The sequence below is a fragment of the Saccopteryx bilineata genome, chromosome 2 (assembly GCF_036850765.1).
Source record: "Saccopteryx bilineata isolate mSacBil1 chromosome 2, mSacBil1_pri_phased_curated, whole genome shotgun sequence".
Classification (NCBI taxonomy): Eukaryota; Metazoa; Chordata; class Mammalia; order Chiroptera; family Emballonuridae; genus Saccopteryx; species Saccopteryx bilineata.
The window spans coordinates 337,865,857-337,883,435 of NC_089491.1; the positions used below are offsets into that span (position 1 = coordinate 337,865,857).

At 41.8% G+C, this 17,579-nt stretch overlaps 1 protein-coding gene across 2 annotated transcripts in view; it reads left to right on the forward strand.

Moving 5' to 3' along the window:
• The window catches only part of LOC136323430 (leucine-rich repeat and guanylate kinase domain-containing protein-like), a 110,286-nt gene that overhangs the window by 38,252 nt on the left and 54,455 nt on the right, over window positions 1-17,579 (forward strand). For both annotated transcript variants that reach the window (XM_066255267.1, XM_066255268.1), the window contains exons 10-12: window positions 596-702; window positions 13,918-14,037; window positions 17,314-17,410. In XM_066255267.1, the coding sequence (XP_066111364.1) occupies window positions 596-702; window positions 13,918-14,037; window positions 17,314-17,410 (324 nt within the window). The remainder of the gene's footprint in view (window positions 1-595; window positions 703-13,917; window positions 14,038-17,313; window positions 17,411-17,579) is intronic.

Consider the following 17,579-nt stretch of genomic DNA (forward strand, 5'->3'; position numbering starts at 1 on the left):
GCCTAAAGGTCGCTGGCTTGAAGCCCAAGGTTGCTGGCTTGAACAAGGGGGTCAATTGCTCTACTGTAACCTCCCGGTCAAGGCACATATGAGAAAGCAATCACTGAACAACTAAGGAGCTGCAACAAAGACTTGATGCTTCTCATCTCTCTTTCTTCCGGTCTGTCCCTATCTGTTCCTCTCTCCGACTTTGTCTCTATTTAAAAAAAAAAAAAAAAAAAAAGGTACTCTGTCTCTATTTAAAAAAAAAAAAAAAAAAAAAGGTAATCTTGAACTTTAGAGGTTTGTTTGTTTAGTTTTCTTTTTCTTTCTTTTCTTTTTCTTTTTTTTTTGGCTTTTTCCCTCCCAAACCAGGGAGTATAAAGAAGTAGGTGACCAAGGGACTCCAGCTCAATATTTTGAAATAATGATAATCATTTAGGTCTCAGGGAAGTGAGAGTAGACGTGAAGACGGAGCATGAAGATTCACGAGCACGTCCTAAATATTTTCTCTACCTGGTTGCACATCGGTACTGCTTCATTAAAGAAAACTGAAGCCTGTGTGCCTTATAGAAATGAAACTCATTATCTTTTTGCATGTCTAATTCTGGAAAAGGTTGTGGCAATAAATAAATACAACCCTCCCCCGGAAGTGGTTGCGGTCCAAGATCACTTGACCCATGTTGTCAACAGCATGATGCAGCCTCAGAGGATCTTTGACAGGTGGGTGTTCACTGGGGATTCTCAGGGTGAAACTCAGGGCCGTGCATGCAGGAGGACCTCCTCTTTCTCTCAGCCTTCCTTCTTGCGACCTATTTATTTCTTACCTTGTCGAAGGGGCCACGTCTTTATTTGATAGACGGCATTGGCTCAGTTATAGCGTATTATCACGTGCTTGAACAGGGGCTCTCTCGGTGTTTTCCCAAGTGTGGTGGTGAGTGGGTTCACCTCCCCTCTCTCATCTGTCCCCTGAATAGTCGCCAGCCTGTGACATAGGACGGTGCAATAATAATAATGATTGAAAAGAGCTTGTCAGGGTATTTGGTTTTCACCGTAGGATAGAACCACAGATGATTGTGATCATTTCTGTCCGTTGTAAATTTCTCCTGAGCTGTGAGTAAATGCTAGATACCCCTGCCGAAGAGCATCCCACTGATGCAGATTATTAGAGCATCCCAACACGAGCACCCAGCTAGCCCCCGGGAACCTGAAAAGGTCTTTTCTAACGATTGCACTCGGAGCAGCCGCCCAGCTTGGTTGAACACATGAATAGTCTCTCACCTCCAAGTTCGAAGACGGTTTCTCCTTTTCTTTTTAAACAGTCTGTCAGAGCAGATGGCCACTTGTGCTCTAAGTATAATGTATAAATCCTATCGATACCCAAAGGCGTTTTAAAAATACTTGTAAGATCTCTTGCTTATAAATGGCTTCTTTTCCTCGTGTGCTATTTGCTCCCTGGTTGGTTGGTTTCCCACAGAGAGCAAAATGTTTTATTTTGCATCCAGGACATGATTTTTTACGTGTAATTTAATAATACAGACATGGGCAGTTTTATATATTTACAGTCGCCCTCTAGGTGAAATGATTTATCATTTATTTGCAAACATCTGGAAAAGCACATTTGATTTTTTAAAAAGAGTGTTTATGTCCTCATTGTATTTCTAGAATTTTTAGTTTATGAAGCTCACTGGTGGTTTCATGCTTTAGGGCACGTTTATATAAAATTATGTATAAAAGAAATTTACCAGTGTCTGATGAACACATATTTCATGATCATTTCTGGCTGTCGAGCAGATTAGAGCCAATGGCCAGGCAGCCCCTATGGTCCCGGACGGAGCGGTGTTCAGAGTGACAGACTGGTGGAAGCAGGAGCAGGCCTGGCACTGCCCCGCCCCCTCTGGTCTCTGGCAGCCCCTGACTCTTGACTTTGAGACTGTTATGCTGCATTGGGGGGGGGGGGGGAATCACTGTCCCCTTTCCCGCCATGATCTGGGTGAGGATACAGTATTAGAATGACCCAGCAGAACCTTGACTCTGGCCTGGAGGACACTAACAGCTTCTTGTTCTCTGGAATGACAAAGTTCTTCAGACTTGTCCTGTACAAGCCCTGTCCAAACTTTGGCATCATCCATTTCTCCAAGAAGCCCTGGTTTGTTTTAATGAGAAATAGTATTTTTCGGTCATGGTCTGAGTGTTTGAGATAATTTGCTATTGGGTTGGTCATTGTTTCTAGGCCTTGTAGTGGACAGAACTAGGAATATATTTATTTTCCTCCTCCCTTCCTTCCTTCCCCCCTTCCCTATTTCCCCTCTTCCATACTTTCCCCTTTTCCCTCTATTCTTTTTTTTTTTTAATAAATAAATTTTTATTTTAATGGAGTGACATCAATAAATCAGGGTACATACATTCAAAGAAAACATTTCCAGGTTATCTTGTCATTTAGTTATGTTGCATACCCATCACCCGAAGAGAGATCGTCCTCCGCCACCCTCCATCCAGTTCTCTCTGTACCCCTCCCCCTCCCCCTCTCCCTCCTTCCCTCCCCCCACCCCCCATAGCCACCACACTCCTGTTCATGCCTCTTAGTCTCGCCTTTATGTCTCACCAATGTATGGAATCCTGCAGTTCCTGTTTTTTTCTGATTCGCTTATTTCACCCCGCACAATGCTACCAAGACTCCACCATTCTGCTATAAGTGATCCAATGTCACCATTTCTCCTAGCTGAATAATATACCATGGTGTATATGTGCCCCATCTTCTTCATCTAGTCCTCTATTTTTTTTTACAGTGATTAAGAGCCTTTAAGCAAACTCTTGGCGAATACAGCAAGAATCCATAAATGAGTAGTGTCCTTAACATGTTCCCCAAGTCCAAGTTGACCACATCACCATGCCAAATCCCTGAAAAATACAACCCAACCACAGTTCAGTCTGTTAGGAGCTGTCACAGGGAGCAGGAGTCCAGGAAAGTTCCCCACAGGAAAAGTCCGCATGGCACTGGAATTGTTGTCACCATTCTATACTTTGCAGCTCATGTCCAAGTCCCAATGACTGCTGCTTCTAGCTGGTAATGATTCAGGTAGACTGGAAAAAGCCATTTGCAGCATGCGTGGATATGGAGCTCCTGTTCTCCTCTGCCTGGAGAGTTGAGACCAGGTTGCTTTTCCCTGGAGCTCTGTGACTGTGGCCTGGTAAAGAGAACCTTGGGATACACTAAGCTGGGTGGCAAAGGTAAATTCATAATACAAATTGGCAAAAGGAGGAAAGAGAGCTCTAAATTAAGAGTAGGTCCCAGCCTGAAATGTGAGTGGGGCATTGAGGTAGGAGGGATAAAGAAACACTATATATTAAGCAAAGCAGCAGAAAATAGGACTATCAACACCCACAACAGAGATCTTTGAGGGAAGAATAAAAAACCTGACTATTCAGGCAAGACATAGTTAAGTGGCCCTTGTGCGAATGAGATCAGTTTACCTGCTTCTTGGAAGAAATACCCTAGGCTCATCCACAGTGTCGTAGATGGGGCCGATGGCCCTGGGCACCTTCAGCCTTCAGTGGCAAACCCCAGCTTTCTGGGCAAGGTTAGGTCATAGGTGGCTGGAGCAGGGCTGGAAGAGACTGAACCCTCCCTTAGAGGAGCGAGGGGGAAGCCCACCTTCCAGTGTCCCTGTTTCCTCACAGCAGAGGCGTGTAAGCCTGGCAGGCTTTAGCTCAATGACCTTCCTTTCCACTATTGAAGCAGGACCCAGATGGCATCCTATGAGACCCCTTTGGGGTGTTGGAGCCTTTAAGGGTGTATCCTAAAAGCTGGTAGTTCCCCTGATCTCTATTGGGCTTTTTCTGCCTCTAGGTATCTTAAGAGCCATTCTCAGAAGATCTCGCTGAGGGGTTTGAGGATCCCCATCCGCCTATATAAATCTTTTCCATATATCTGGAGCTATTTGGAAAAAAGACAGAACAGTGTTATTAGCTAGATCTAATAAAGAAGGTAGTAGTTTGCAGGCGAAAAAGATTTGGTGTCTCCTGTTCATCAGCATTCAAAAGAAATGTAAATTTTTTTTTAAATTAAAAAGTATGATATGGTAGACCCGTGGGAGTCATTGGCCTGGTGTGCAGGATTCCTGGGTTCGATTCCCGGCCAGAGCACACAGGAGAAGCGCCCATCTACCTCTCCACTCCCTCCCCTCTCCTTCCTCCCGGCCCCCCTCCTCCCGCCTGCAGCCAAGGCTCCATTGGAGCAAATCCACCCTGGGCACTAAGGATGGCCCCATGGCCCCAGTCGCTAGAATGGCTCTGGTCGTAACAGAGCAACATCCCAGATGGGCAGAGCATTCCTCCTGGTAGGCATGCCAGGTGGATCCCAGTCAGGCGCATGCAGGAGTCTGTCTGACTGCCTCCCCATCCCCATCCTCAGAAATATACAAAAAATAAATAAATAAAAGAATAAATACTAAAAAAAAACACAAAAAGGGGGGGGCATTCCCTTGTGCTAAAGCTCCAGGGAGCATGGAGTGAGCTTGAGTATGTCCTATGAAACATAGAGCTCTATGTTTACTTATAAGTCTTTGAAGAAGGAGGAACTGCTGAAATAGTTTATCAGCATTTGTCCCTAAGACAGCAGTCTTTATAGTGGAAACACCATACGTAAATATTTGCTGTCTGTAGATTAAGGGGGGAATATGGCAAATGCTGAAAAGCCATGATCTTTGTGCCCCTCCCCTCCCCCAACACCCTCTCTCTCCTCCCTCCACCCTGTAACCCCAACACTGTTGTTCATGTCTCTGAGTCTCATCTTTATGTCCCACCTATGTATGGAAACATATAGTTCTTAGTTTTTTTCTGATTTACTTCTTTCACTCAGTATAATGTTATCAAGGCCCATCCATGTTGTTGTAAAAGATCCTATGTCATCATTTCTTATGGCTGAGTAGTATTCCATAGTATATATATACCAAAGCTTTTTAAGCCATTCGTCCTCTGATGGACACTTGGGCTGTTTCCAAATCTTTGCTATTGTGAACAATGCTGCCATAAACATGGGGGTGCATTTCTTCTTTTCAAACAGTGCTATGGTGTTCTTGGGGTATATTCCTAACAGTGGTATAGCTGGGTCAAAAGGCAGTTCGATTTTTAATTTCTTGAGGAATCTCCATACTGTTTTCCACAGTGGCTGCACCAGTCTGCATTCCCACCAGCAGTGCAGGAGGGTTCCCTTTTCTCCACATCCTCGCCAGCACTTATTCTGTGTTGTTTTATTGATGAGAGCCATTCTGACTGGTGTGAGGTGATATCTCATTGTGGTTTTAATTTGCATTTCTCTAATCATTAGTGATGTTGAACATTTTTTCATATGCCTATTGGCCATCTGTGTGTCCTCTTTGGAGAAGTGTCTATTCATTTCTTTTGCCCATTTTTTGGATTGGATTGTTTGTCTTCCTGGTATTAAGTTTTACAAGTTCTTTATAAATTTTAGTTATTAGCCCCTTATCAGACGCTATGTCAAATATATTCTCCCATTGTGTAGTTTGTCTTTTTATTCTGTTCTTATTGTCTTTAGCTGTGCAGAAGCTTTTTAGTTTGATAAAGTCCCATTTGTTTATTCTGTCTTTTATTTCACTTGCCTGTGGAGACAAATCAGCAAATATGTTGCTGCGAGAGATGTCAGAGAGCTTACTGCCTATGTTTTCTTCTAAGATGCTTATGGTTTCACGGCTTACATTCAAGTCTTTTATCCATTTTGAGTTTATTTTTGTCAGTGGTGTAAGTTGGTGGTCTAGTTTCATTTTTTTGCAGGTAGCTGTCCAGTTTTCCCAACACCATTTGTTGAAGAGGCTGTCTTTACTCCATTGTATTGTCTTACCTCCTTTGTCAAATATCAGTTGTCCATAGAGCTGTGGGTTTATTTCTGAGTTCTCTGTTCTGTTCCATTGATCTATGTGCCTGTTCTTATGCCAGTACCATGCTGTTTTGAGTACAATGGCCTTATAATATAACTTGATATCTGGAAGTGTGATACCTCCCGCTTTTTTCTTCCTTTTCAGGATTGCTGAGGCTATTCGTGTTCTTTTTTGGTTCCATATAAATTTATGGAATATGTGTTCTATATTTTTGAAGTAAGTCATTGGTATTTTCATTGGTATTGCATTGAATTTATAAATTGCTTTGGGTAATATAGACATTTTAATGATGTTTATTCTTCCTAACCATGAGCACGGTATATGCCTCCACTTATTTGTATCTTCCCTGATTTCTTTTATCAATGTTTTATAATTTTCCGAGTACAAGTCTTTAATCTCCTTGGTTAGATTTATTCCTAGATACTTTATTTTTTTGGTTGCAATGGTAAAGGGGATAGATTCCCTGATTTCTCTTTCTGACAGTTCATTATTAGTGTATAAAAATGCCTCTGATTTCTGAGTATTGATTTTATATCCTGCCACCTTGCCATATTCTTTTATCAAGTCTAGTAGTTTTTTGACTGAGACTTTAGGGTTTTCTATATACAATATCATGTCATCTGCAAATAATGATAGTTTTACTTCTTCTTTTCCAATTTGGATGCCTTTTATTTCTTTTTCTTGTCTGATTGCTGTGGTGAGGACTTCCAGAACTATGTTGAATAAGAGTGGTGAAAGGGGGCACCCCTGCCTTGTTCCTGATCTTAAGGGGATTGCTTTTAATTTTTGCCCATTGAGTATGATGTTGGCTGTGGGTTTTTCATAGATGGCCTTTATCATGTTCAGGTATGTTCCCTGTATTCCCACTTTGCTGAGAGTTTTGATCATGAATGGGTGCTGGACTTTATCAAATGCTTTTTCTGCATCTATTGAAATTATCATGTGGTTTTTCTCCTTTCTTTTGTTTATGTGATGAATCACATTGATTGATTTGCGAATATTGTACCAGCCTTGCCTCCCAAGAATAAATCCTACTTGCTCATGGTGTATGATTTTTTCCATATATTGCTGGATCCGGTTTGCTAATATTTTATTGAGGATTTTTGCATCTAAGTTCATCAGGGATATTGGCCTATAATTTTCTTTTTTTGTGTTGTCTTTGCCTGGTTTTGGAATCAGAATTATGCTTGCCTCATAAAAGGAGTTTGGAAGTCTTCCTTCCTCTTGAATTTTTTGAAATAGCTTGAGAAGGATAGGAGTTAGTTCTTCTTTGAATATTTGGTAGAATTCACTTGTGAAGCCATCAGGCCCAGGACTTTTCTTTTTTGGGAGTTTTTTGATAGCTGTTTCAATCTCATTTGTTGTAATTGGTCTGTTTAGGTTTTCTGATTCTTCCAGATTGATTTTTGGAAGATTATATGATTCAAGGAATTTGTCCATTTCATCTAGGTTGTCTAGTTTTTTGGCGTACAGTTCTTCATAGTATTTTCTTACAATATTTTGTATTTCTGTTGTGTCAGTTGTTATTTCTCCACTCTCGTTTCTAATTTTATTTATTTGAGTCCTCTCTCTTTTTTTCTTGGTGAGTCTTGTTAAAGGTTCATCGATCTTGTTTACCTTTTCAAAGAACCAGCTCCTGGTTTCATTGATCCTCTGTATTGTTTCTTTAGCCTCTATGTCATTTATTTCTGCTCTGATCTTTATTATTTCCTTCCTTCTACTAGCTCTGGGCTTTACTTGCTGTTCTTTTTCTAGTTCTTTTAGATGCAGGGTTAAGTTGTTTATTTGAGCTTTTTCTAGCTTCTTGAGGTATGCCTGTAATGCTATAAACTTCCCTCTCAGGACTGCTTTTGCTGTGTCCCATAAATTTTGAGTTGATGTATGCTCATTATCGTTTGTTTCTAGAAATTTTTTATTTCTTCTTTGATCTCAATGTTAACCCATTCATTGTTTAATAATGTGCTATTTAGTTTCCAAGTGTTTGAATGTTTTTTAATTTTTCTATTGTGGTTGATTTCTAGTTTAATGGCATTGTGATCAGAGAAAGTGCTCGATATGATTTCAATCTTCTTAAATTTGTTGAGCCCGCTTTTGTGCCCTAACATGTGGTCTATTCTAGAGAATGTACCATGAGCGCTTGAAAAGAATGTATATTCTGCTGTTTTAGGGTGAAAGGTTCTGAAGATATCTATTAAATCAAGTTCATCTAATATGTCCTTTAAGTCTGCTGTTTCTTTGTTAATTTTCTTTCTTGAGGATCTATCTAATGATGTTAATGGGGTATTGAAATCTCCTACTATTATAGTATTGCTGTTGATCTCGCCCTTTAAGTCTATCAAAGTCTGCTTTATATATTTAGGTGCTCCTATATTAGGTGCGTAGATATTTATAATGGTTATATCTTCCTTTTGGATTGCTCCCTTTATCATTATGTAGTGACCTTCTTTATCTCTAACTATGGTCTTTGTTCTAAAGTCCATTTTGTCTGATATAAGTATTGCTACCCCAGCTTTTTTTTCATTTCCATTTGCGTGAAATATTTTTTTCCATCCTTTTATCTTCAGTCTGTGTGCATCTTTTGATTTAAGGTGTGTCTCTTGTAGACAGCATATGTATGGGTCCTGTTTTCTTATCCATGCAGCTACCCTATGTCTCTTGATAGGATCATTTAATCCATTAACATTTAAGGTTATTACTGATATGTAATTGTTTATTGCCATTTTTTTTTCTTTAAAACTGTTTTTCTCTTTTGCTATATTCTTTTTTTCCTTTGATCTGTTTACCACAGGTCCCTTAGCATTTCTTGCAGCCTTGGTTTGGTTGCAGTGAAATCCTTGAGTTTTTTTTTTGTCTGTAAAGCTTTTTATTTCTCCTTCAATTTTAAATGATAGCCTTGCTGGATAAAGTAGTCTTGGTTGTAGGTTCTTGTTCTGCATTACTTTGAATATTTCTTGCCATTCCATTCTGGCCTCAAGTGTTTCTGTTGAGAAGTCAGAAGTCATCCTTATGGGGGCTCCTTTGTAGGTGATAGTCTTTTTTTCTCTAGCAGCTTTTAATATTTTCTCTTTATCATTTAGCTTTGGTAATTTAATTATGATGTGTCTTGGTGTTGGTTTCTTTGGGTTTCTCCTTAATGGAGTTCTCTGTGCTTCCTGAACATGTGAAATGTTTTCCTGCCTTAATTGGGGGAAGTTTTCCGCTATAATATGTTTGAACAAAGTCTCTATCCCTTGTTCTTTCTCTTCTTCTTCAGGAACCCCTATGATGCAGATGTTATTTCTCTTCATGTTGTCACAGAGCTCTCTTAGAGTTTCCTCAGACTTTTTGAGTCTCTTTTCTTTTTTCTGCTCTGCTTCTGTGCCTTTATTTATTGTGTCCTCTAACTCACTGATTCGATTCTCTGCTTCATCCATCCTGCTTTTAATTCCTTCCATTGTATTCTTTATTTCAGATATTGTATTTGTCATTTCTGTCTGATTCTTTTTTATTATTTCAATGTCCTTTTTTATATTTGTTATCTCTTTATTTAGGTTTTCGTAATGGCCATCTATGGTGGTTCTAATATCTTTGAGCATCCTAACAATCGTTATTTTAAACTCTGCATCTGGTAATTTGGTTATATCTGATTCACTTAGGTCCTTTTCTGGGGATTTCTCTTGGTTTATTTGTGTTGTATTTCTCTGCCTCCGCATTTTCTCTTCACGAGAGTGGCTGTGATCAAGTGCTCGGGTGCACAAGGGTTGGTGGCCTTGGCCTTTGCCCCGCCCCCGTGTGTGACGTTATGCTCGGTCCTGAGGGCACTGGCGAGCACCTTTGCTCAGCTGCGGGTCTCCGCCTGTTTCTGAGCTTTCGCCCTGCCTTTGCAGGATGATCCCACTCAAGGAACAGCTGCTAGCCTTGGCTCTACCGCCAGACAGGGCTGCGTGCCCAAGCTCAGCTTCATAGCGCAACTCTGCCTCTTCTGGGCTTTTGGCTCCACCCTCGCGGGAGGAGCCGGCTACCAAGTCAGACCGCAAGCCTGGGTTGCACGGGCGGGGCAGGGATGTGCTCCTCTGCCCTTGCCCCGGGGCTGGTTTCTACCCTTTCTGGGTTTCCCGCCCTTCTCCCGGAGGCTGGATTACAGGCTGCCGGCAGCTGAGCTTGACCGCTTTTGCACGCCCCCTTCTCCCTAGCCGGGCAAGATTGAGCTCACACCTGAGCCCACTGGTGGCCAGCCGGCTTCCGCCCCTGCCAGCAGAACCGCGCTTTTGTCTCCAGCTGCCGCCCGCTCTCCGGTGCGCCCTCAGCCGCGTGGGTGGGGGCGTTGCAGCTCGGACCCTAAGACTCACTGTAGACCCAAAAGCTCCCTCCTTCTATGCGACTCTGCTCTGAATGCTGCGGGGGAGCTTGTTTGGCTGCTCTCCTGCTTCCCTTTGCTGGTATTGCTGTTTCCAGGGGGAAATATTCACTTCAGCTTTGGGGAGTGGCTCGTTCCAGGGGTTAGTGTGGCTATGTCCCAAAATGTTTCTCCCTGTGCCTCCTAGATTACATTCTCTTCCTGTTACTGTGGTCCTGTCCTGTCTCCCTCCATCCCCAGGAGCCCCAGGTGATTGTTTGTGAGAGAGATGTTCTGCGTGGTCCCTTTAAGAAGGATCCTGGGTCTGAGAAATCAGACTCTCTCACAAACAGTATCCTGACTTGTTTCCAGCTAAATACTGTCCTTACGCTTCTTCTGGGCTCTGGGGCGGCAGGCTGGGGCTTTGTTCCTGGGGCTCAGGACCCTTTCCCCTCTGCTAAACTCACTTCCCGCCACGTGAGTCTCTCCCTGCTGCCCTTCGCTCCGAGAAGCTGGGCAGCCCTCTCCGCGTTTCCGCTTTTCCTACCAGTCTCTGGGTGGCTTCTTCTGCGTTCCTGGGTTGAAGAGTCCTTTTAATTTAGTCCAAAGTTGGATTTTCCAGCTGATAGTTCATAAAATTAGTTTGTAATCCACATTGGTTCTGGGAGGTAGATGCTGGTGCGTCTGCCTACTCCAGCGCCATCTTGTCTCCCCTCCCTCTATTCTTATATTCATCTATTCTGTCTATCCTATTTGTGCCTGTCTACATCCAATCTGTTATAGCTATCTATAGCTAGATAGTTCTATCTGTATCAATCTATAGACAGATGATAAAATACCTCCTCCATTCATATTGATACTTGCAATTCAATTTCAAGACTACAGCCAAGCTTTTCCTGAACCTGTCTATTACATCTGCATCTCCTTTTCTCCCACATCAAGGACACAGGATGAAATTAGAATATCCCATAATTACTCTTTCTATAAAGTCCCACACTGTACCACATCAGTAACAGAATCCCAATGCTAACACTACTGCCACCATGATTACTCAAGCATTGAAAATATATTTTGCTTATACTCTTCCCAATACCCTCCCCCATTTTCATTATGGTAAATTATATGTAACAAAATTTGCTGCTATAACCATTTTAAAGTGTACAGTTTGGTGACATTAACTATTCTCACAATGTTATGCAACCATCATCACCATCTATTTCCAAAACTTAGTTATCACCCCAGACTCTGTAACAATAACCCCATTCTCTGCTACTCCCAGACCCTGGTAATGTCTAATCTACTTTCTTTCTCGATGAATTTGCCTATTGTATATATTTTATATAAATGTCAATCACCCATTTAAAAATAGTGTACTGTATTTATATCGTCAGAAAGTATATCCATCACATCCTGCACACTCTTCTTTGCTGTCATTTAGTCTTGGTTCTGCAGGTAACTGCATATTTATTGCTCACTTCCAGACCTTACATTGATGTCTCTTGAGTCATTTTGGTTGTATGAAGCTTGGTGTCTAATAGATTCCTTATGAAGGTCTCTGGGATCAGTATCCCTTGTGAATAATATTCTCTGCCCTTCTTATTGAAAGTCATTTTTGCTATAGTATAAAAAGTCCACACTTTATCCTTTTTTCCTTGAATATATTAAAGACGTGACTTCGTTTTATTTTAGTACAAAACATTGATGTCAGAAACCTGATGATCATTTGATTTTCTTTCCCTCATAAGTTGTGTGCTCTCTCTTTTTCTAGCTGAACAGTTTTTCTTTTCATTTTAAGTCTGCCAATTTTGCTAGCCTGGTCTTGGTATTCACCATTCTGGGCTAATATTCTCAGGGACGGTGTGTTCTTTCACAATGTCTAGTGTTTGTTTGTTTTTTCTTTGTTATTTCAGGAAGATTTTCTTAACTCACAGCCTCTCATAGCTATTCTGTTCTTTTGCTTTGGTTTCTATTTCAGAAAGAAGACCTCCTTTGTCTATTTTAATATTGGTTACTTTCTCTCAAAATTTTCTTACCTTTTATCACTAACAAATTATTTGGAGAAAATTTTAGATTCATATGCAACTATAAGAAGTAATACAGAAAGACTGTATGTCTCTTTCCCAGCTTCCCCCAGTGGTAAGATCTTGCATAGCTGTAGTAGAATATCAAAACCGGGAAACAGACATTGACGCAACCCGCCCACCTTACTGAAATTCGCCACTCTGGCATGCACTCGCATGTGCGTTTAACTCTGTACAATTTTATCACACATGTAGACTTGTATGAGCAGATTACAGAAGAGTTTTGTCACAGGATCCCTGTGCTTCCCCTCCGTAGCCACAGCCACCTCCCTCTTTCTCGTCATCCCTAACCTCCGGCAACCAATAATCTGTTCCCCATCTGTACAAGGTTGCCATTTCAAGAATTCTGTAGACATGGAATGACACGATACATGACCTTTGGTGTTGGTCCTCAGGCTCGTCCCCTGGGGATGCATCCACGTTGTTGGATGTATCAGCAGTTCATTCTTTGTGACTGTTGAGGAGCAGTCCCTGTTGTGGGTGCTGCGCTGCTGGTCTAGCGATTCACTTGCACTGGTCCCGGTGTCTGGCTGTTACAAACACAGCGGCTGTGGACATTTGTGGATAGGCCTTTGCACACACGCGGTTCCAGCCTGCCTGCTTCCCGGGGACACCCACTGGCTGTCCAGGGTCCCGTATTCTCAGAGCTGTCAGAGGCTGCCTCATTGCTTCCCCTCCTCCTCCTGCACAGATCTGTGGGTCATGGGGATGCCTGTCACCTGGCTCATTATACACATCTTCCATGACCTTTGCTCTTGACTTTTTCTGTTTTTAGGTGGGTACTCAGAGAAATGGAAAAAAAGAATGCCGACACCACTCCCATTCTTCACAGAGTTCACACTTCAGCCATATGTTTACTTAAAATGTTTATAATTAGTGGCACAAGTGGAATCTCAGTGCTCCCGCTTAGCACGCTGCAGGAGATGTTAGTAATAAGCTCGTTCTTTGGTCTGGGCTTTCAGACCCAATGCTGTGCCCAGATTTCTACGTCAGCTCTTACGTATGAGCTGTTACTCTGAGCAAGTTCATTAGCCTCTCCGTATTTTAGTCTTCACGTGTTAAACGGGGATAATGGTAGAAGTCTCCTCATTAGCTTCTTGTGATAACTAAGTGAGGTCATACTGCAATACTCCCAGGACAGTGCCTGGGCCGTAGTGATTGCTCAGGTAAATTTGAGTTATTACGTTTCTTTGCATATTGGCGCTCTGATTCGGTAGGTATGGACATTAAAGTTGAAGTCTCAGAGGGCTGCCTTCTTTCATTTTGAAATCCTAGGGGGAGTACTGTATTAACCAAGAATTAATGTACTTTATTCTATATTTTCTTTTAAAAGCATTGTTAAGTTAAACTTACACAGATTTGGGTTTTACATGCTGTTATGCCTTGAACATTATTTTTGGCATAGTAAGATGATCAGCTTGCTTCTGGAAAGTAAGGCCCTCCTGCTCTCCATAGAGCAGGTGCCTGGGCCTCCATAGAGCAGCAATTTCCCTCTATACACTGCAGATAATACCAGGGGCTCTATATGGCAGGTGCTCACTGCAGCAGTAATGGAGACTGTGACATAATTCTTCCTCTGCATGCGGTGAGCACGCCGTGTCCCTGGCCAGCCCAGGCCAGTCACTGACCCTGCCCTGTGTTACAGCACCCTTCCCAGCCTGGACACCCCTTACCCCATGCTGGTCTTAGCTGGTCCCGAAGCTTGTGGTAAACGAGAACTCGCCCACCGCCTCTGCAAAGAGCTGAGTGCTTACTTCAGATACGGGTAAGTTTGTGTATCTGGCTGGTAAGACCGCAAAAGGTCAGCTATTGCTGATCGGGGTTATTAATTTCAAGCAAGTTCAAACATCTGCATAGAAGGCTTATCTGCTTCTCTGCCATTTATTGCACTGTGATATACGCTGTATTTTTTTTTTACTTTAATCCTCCAAATATTTAACATGAATTCAGTGACAGCCAAAATCACTCTCCAAGGTTGGGAATTACGTGTGTTTTTAACTAAGCATCGTGGCGTTAGAACGCGGGTTCATCCTGTTGATGTGCGGTGTGACAGCTCAGATCACAATGTTGTGATGTGTGATGGGCGGGTCTGTGCACCAGTGGCGTGCAGCCTGTTCTCGTCTCTGTGGGAAACCATGGTGATATTTTCCACCTGCTTTGTCTCCACTCTGAGCTTCCTCTTTTGAGGCGTATTTCAGGTGGAAGGACAGAGGAGGGGCCATGAAAATCTTTCCTGTCCCTCAGGTTAGCACTCAACACCCTGTGCATTTTCTGGAACAGATATTTCACTGCATGATTCCCTAATGACCCAGATAAAGTGGAGGATGTATCCCAAAATCTAGAACCATCCAAAAGAAACCTTCCTCTGGGTTTAAAAACTTTTGAAAAGTTTCTGGTTTAGATTCTGATGTAGAATGATCACCGTGGTCTTTTAAACCAGTTTCCTCTTTTTTTTTTATATCTATCTCTCTATCTCTCTATCTATATCTATTTTGTACAGCAAAGAAATTACTTTTAGATTCGTGGTGCTTGTCCACGAGCTGAGGCTGTGACTATGAAGATATACAGGACAGAAAAAAAAGTAAATGCAAACTATTTTCTAATGCTGTAATAGGAAAGTTCCTTCCCTGCAGCTACACATGTTCAAACACTGTAAATATGAGTTTAAACAGGTCCGTTGATATCTAAAATTACACTCCTCATTTAAACAACCTTAGGACTCAAATTCTAAAGAATAATTTACTCAATATATTTTAAGTACCCTGAAGTAACAAAAATAAATTAAAACTTAATATTAGAATAAGAACATAGAGAATGCCATTATGCTCATATAGGGTTACTGAACCTGTTGGTAAAAGGTACGCAAACATAAAGAATGGAAAGTCAGACAAGAGCGAAGGGTGTATTCTGACTACCATGCTAATATATAATTTGGAACCATTCAGAAAACCAAAGGGAGGAGAACCATGGCCTCCTCTGATTAGAATTTCTTTCACATCTTGGGTACCAATTATGTTGCAAGTGGTTGGTGGCCCTGCGCCTCATATTTGTTTGTGACACGCTGCTGAGGCACGCTGGGTCAGATGTGTTCTTGGAGGTGGTTAACTCATCGCCAAGATTCTAGTCCAGTCTGCCTCTGTCTGCAGTCTCACCTGGATACGCCCCTCAATCACTCATTTTCACTGAATCCAGTATTTCCCCATTAGAATGCCTATTTATCATGCTTGTGATCGATTGGCTTAATGTCCCCTTTCCCTGCTTGTCTGTAAGCCCAGCGAGAGTAGGGACTGATGTCAGTGCCACTCACCATTGAGTTCTCCATGCTCAGCAGATGGCCAGGCACTTAAGACATGCACGATAAGTATTTGTTAAATGAATGGCTAATTGAATGAATGGATGAATGAATTAATAGTGTTGTCTGCAGCGTGTAGTGGGAAACGACTGAGGTAAGAAGCCTAGGCGATTTTCCCCAGCTTTCCCTGATGGATACATGGAAAGATGGAAGGATTCATTCATTTGTTCATCTGTTCTTTTGATAAATATTTACTGAGTTTCTCCCCTGTGCCATGCCCTGAAGATACAGTGGAAACAAGATCGGTAAGGTCCTTGTCTTAATGACTTTTATAATCGAGTAGGGAACTCAAACCTTAAATAGTGTCATGTGCAATTTGTGAGGGAGAAAACAGTGGCAGAACAAAAATCCTAAAATTAGGTCGATGCTTCTGTACTGTTTCTGCTGACACTGCTGTTTTTCTCCGCTGGCTGGGATCAGTAAAGCTACCTCACCGGTTCAGACCATCAACCTGCTGTCACTGGCCTCCGCCAGGAGGCTGCGATCAGGGTGTGTTCAGTGGCAGATCACCCTAAGAATTCCATCATGGAATGAATCAAAGACCATCTCGTTGGATAAAAAAGGGCAGTAGATAGCTTGTAATTTCATCCATGGAGAAGATAAGGTGGTTACTACTATCCCATGTCACCACTTTTTAATTAAAATGAATAATAAAACCAAAGCACATGAGGGAAGGTCATCGCTCTTCTTTAGATTTTTTTTTATTCTTTATCCAACATAAATTTTTATTGATTTTTAATTAAATGAAAGGGAAAAAGGCATACATACAGTCTCATAGGGGAGAAGAAGCATTTACGAAGGTACTTTCTCTGTCATGTGCTTAAGTCTCTCCTGCCCCTCCTGTTTATGTTGCTCTCTCCTGGTATTGAGTCTTCCTTTGTAAATTGCATTGACCTGAGACCAAGGCATTCAATGAAATTTTCATGTGCCAAGTTGCGGATCCAGATATATAAATATTAAAAGTGTAACGGGTGGTATGACCAATATCGCTGTGGCCGAGAGATTGCGATGTTGTCTGAGGTTTGGTTTTGCTATTTGTTCTTGGATTTAGAAGTAGGTCGGATGGTCTTTCCAGTTATTCCGAGAGGCCTGGAAATACGGATCTACCGCCTGCAGAGTCTCTCTGTTTCCAACCTTATTATTCTCACCCAATCAGAGGCCCCTGGAGGGGTGCTGGACAATTCAGGGCACACAAAACAATGCCAGCATGCCCATGCATCTTCTACAGTTAAGACCACTCAAGTGACCTGAATGAAAAACCATGATTTCCTACTCTGATGGAAAATATATAGATAATAAATATTATTATACTTCCCAGAGTAGTATCATGTGATGTCAGAGGAGGTCCTGCAGAAGGTTGTAAATAACAATGAGTAAAAACATTGGTGTCAATAATCCAAACTTTGTATCAGCCCAATAGCCGATAGCTGCTGAATCTAGGCTAGCATCTCAAAACTACAGGGATTTCACCCTTATGTTACTTTATCATTTATGATCTATGGATCAATTTTACTTTTTTTAATTGATTTTAATTGATTGTGTTTATGTAGATTCTAGTGTTGCCCCGAGTGCATCCCTCCTCCCCCGTATTCCCCTCAACATCTCCCTTGCCCCTTTATACTGAACTCATTTCCACTTGGAATTCCGAGGCCCTCGATAGAGACTAGCTGATGTGTTTTATGTTGGCAGGGCCTGCCACACCACAAGACCGCCTTACTTTGGAGAAGGGGATCGCGTTGATTACCATTTTGTCTCCCAAGACGTTTATAATGAAATGGTAAACATGGTAAGAATGTTCTCCTTTAATTTTACTGTGCAAGAAATACATGCTCTCTGGGAGAAATATTAGGAACTATGATTTTTTTTAAAAAGTTGAATTTTTTTTTTGTTATGAGAAATGTGTTCTTTCTAAGTTTCCCCCCTTAATCTACTTGATCCATTATTGTTCATATGCT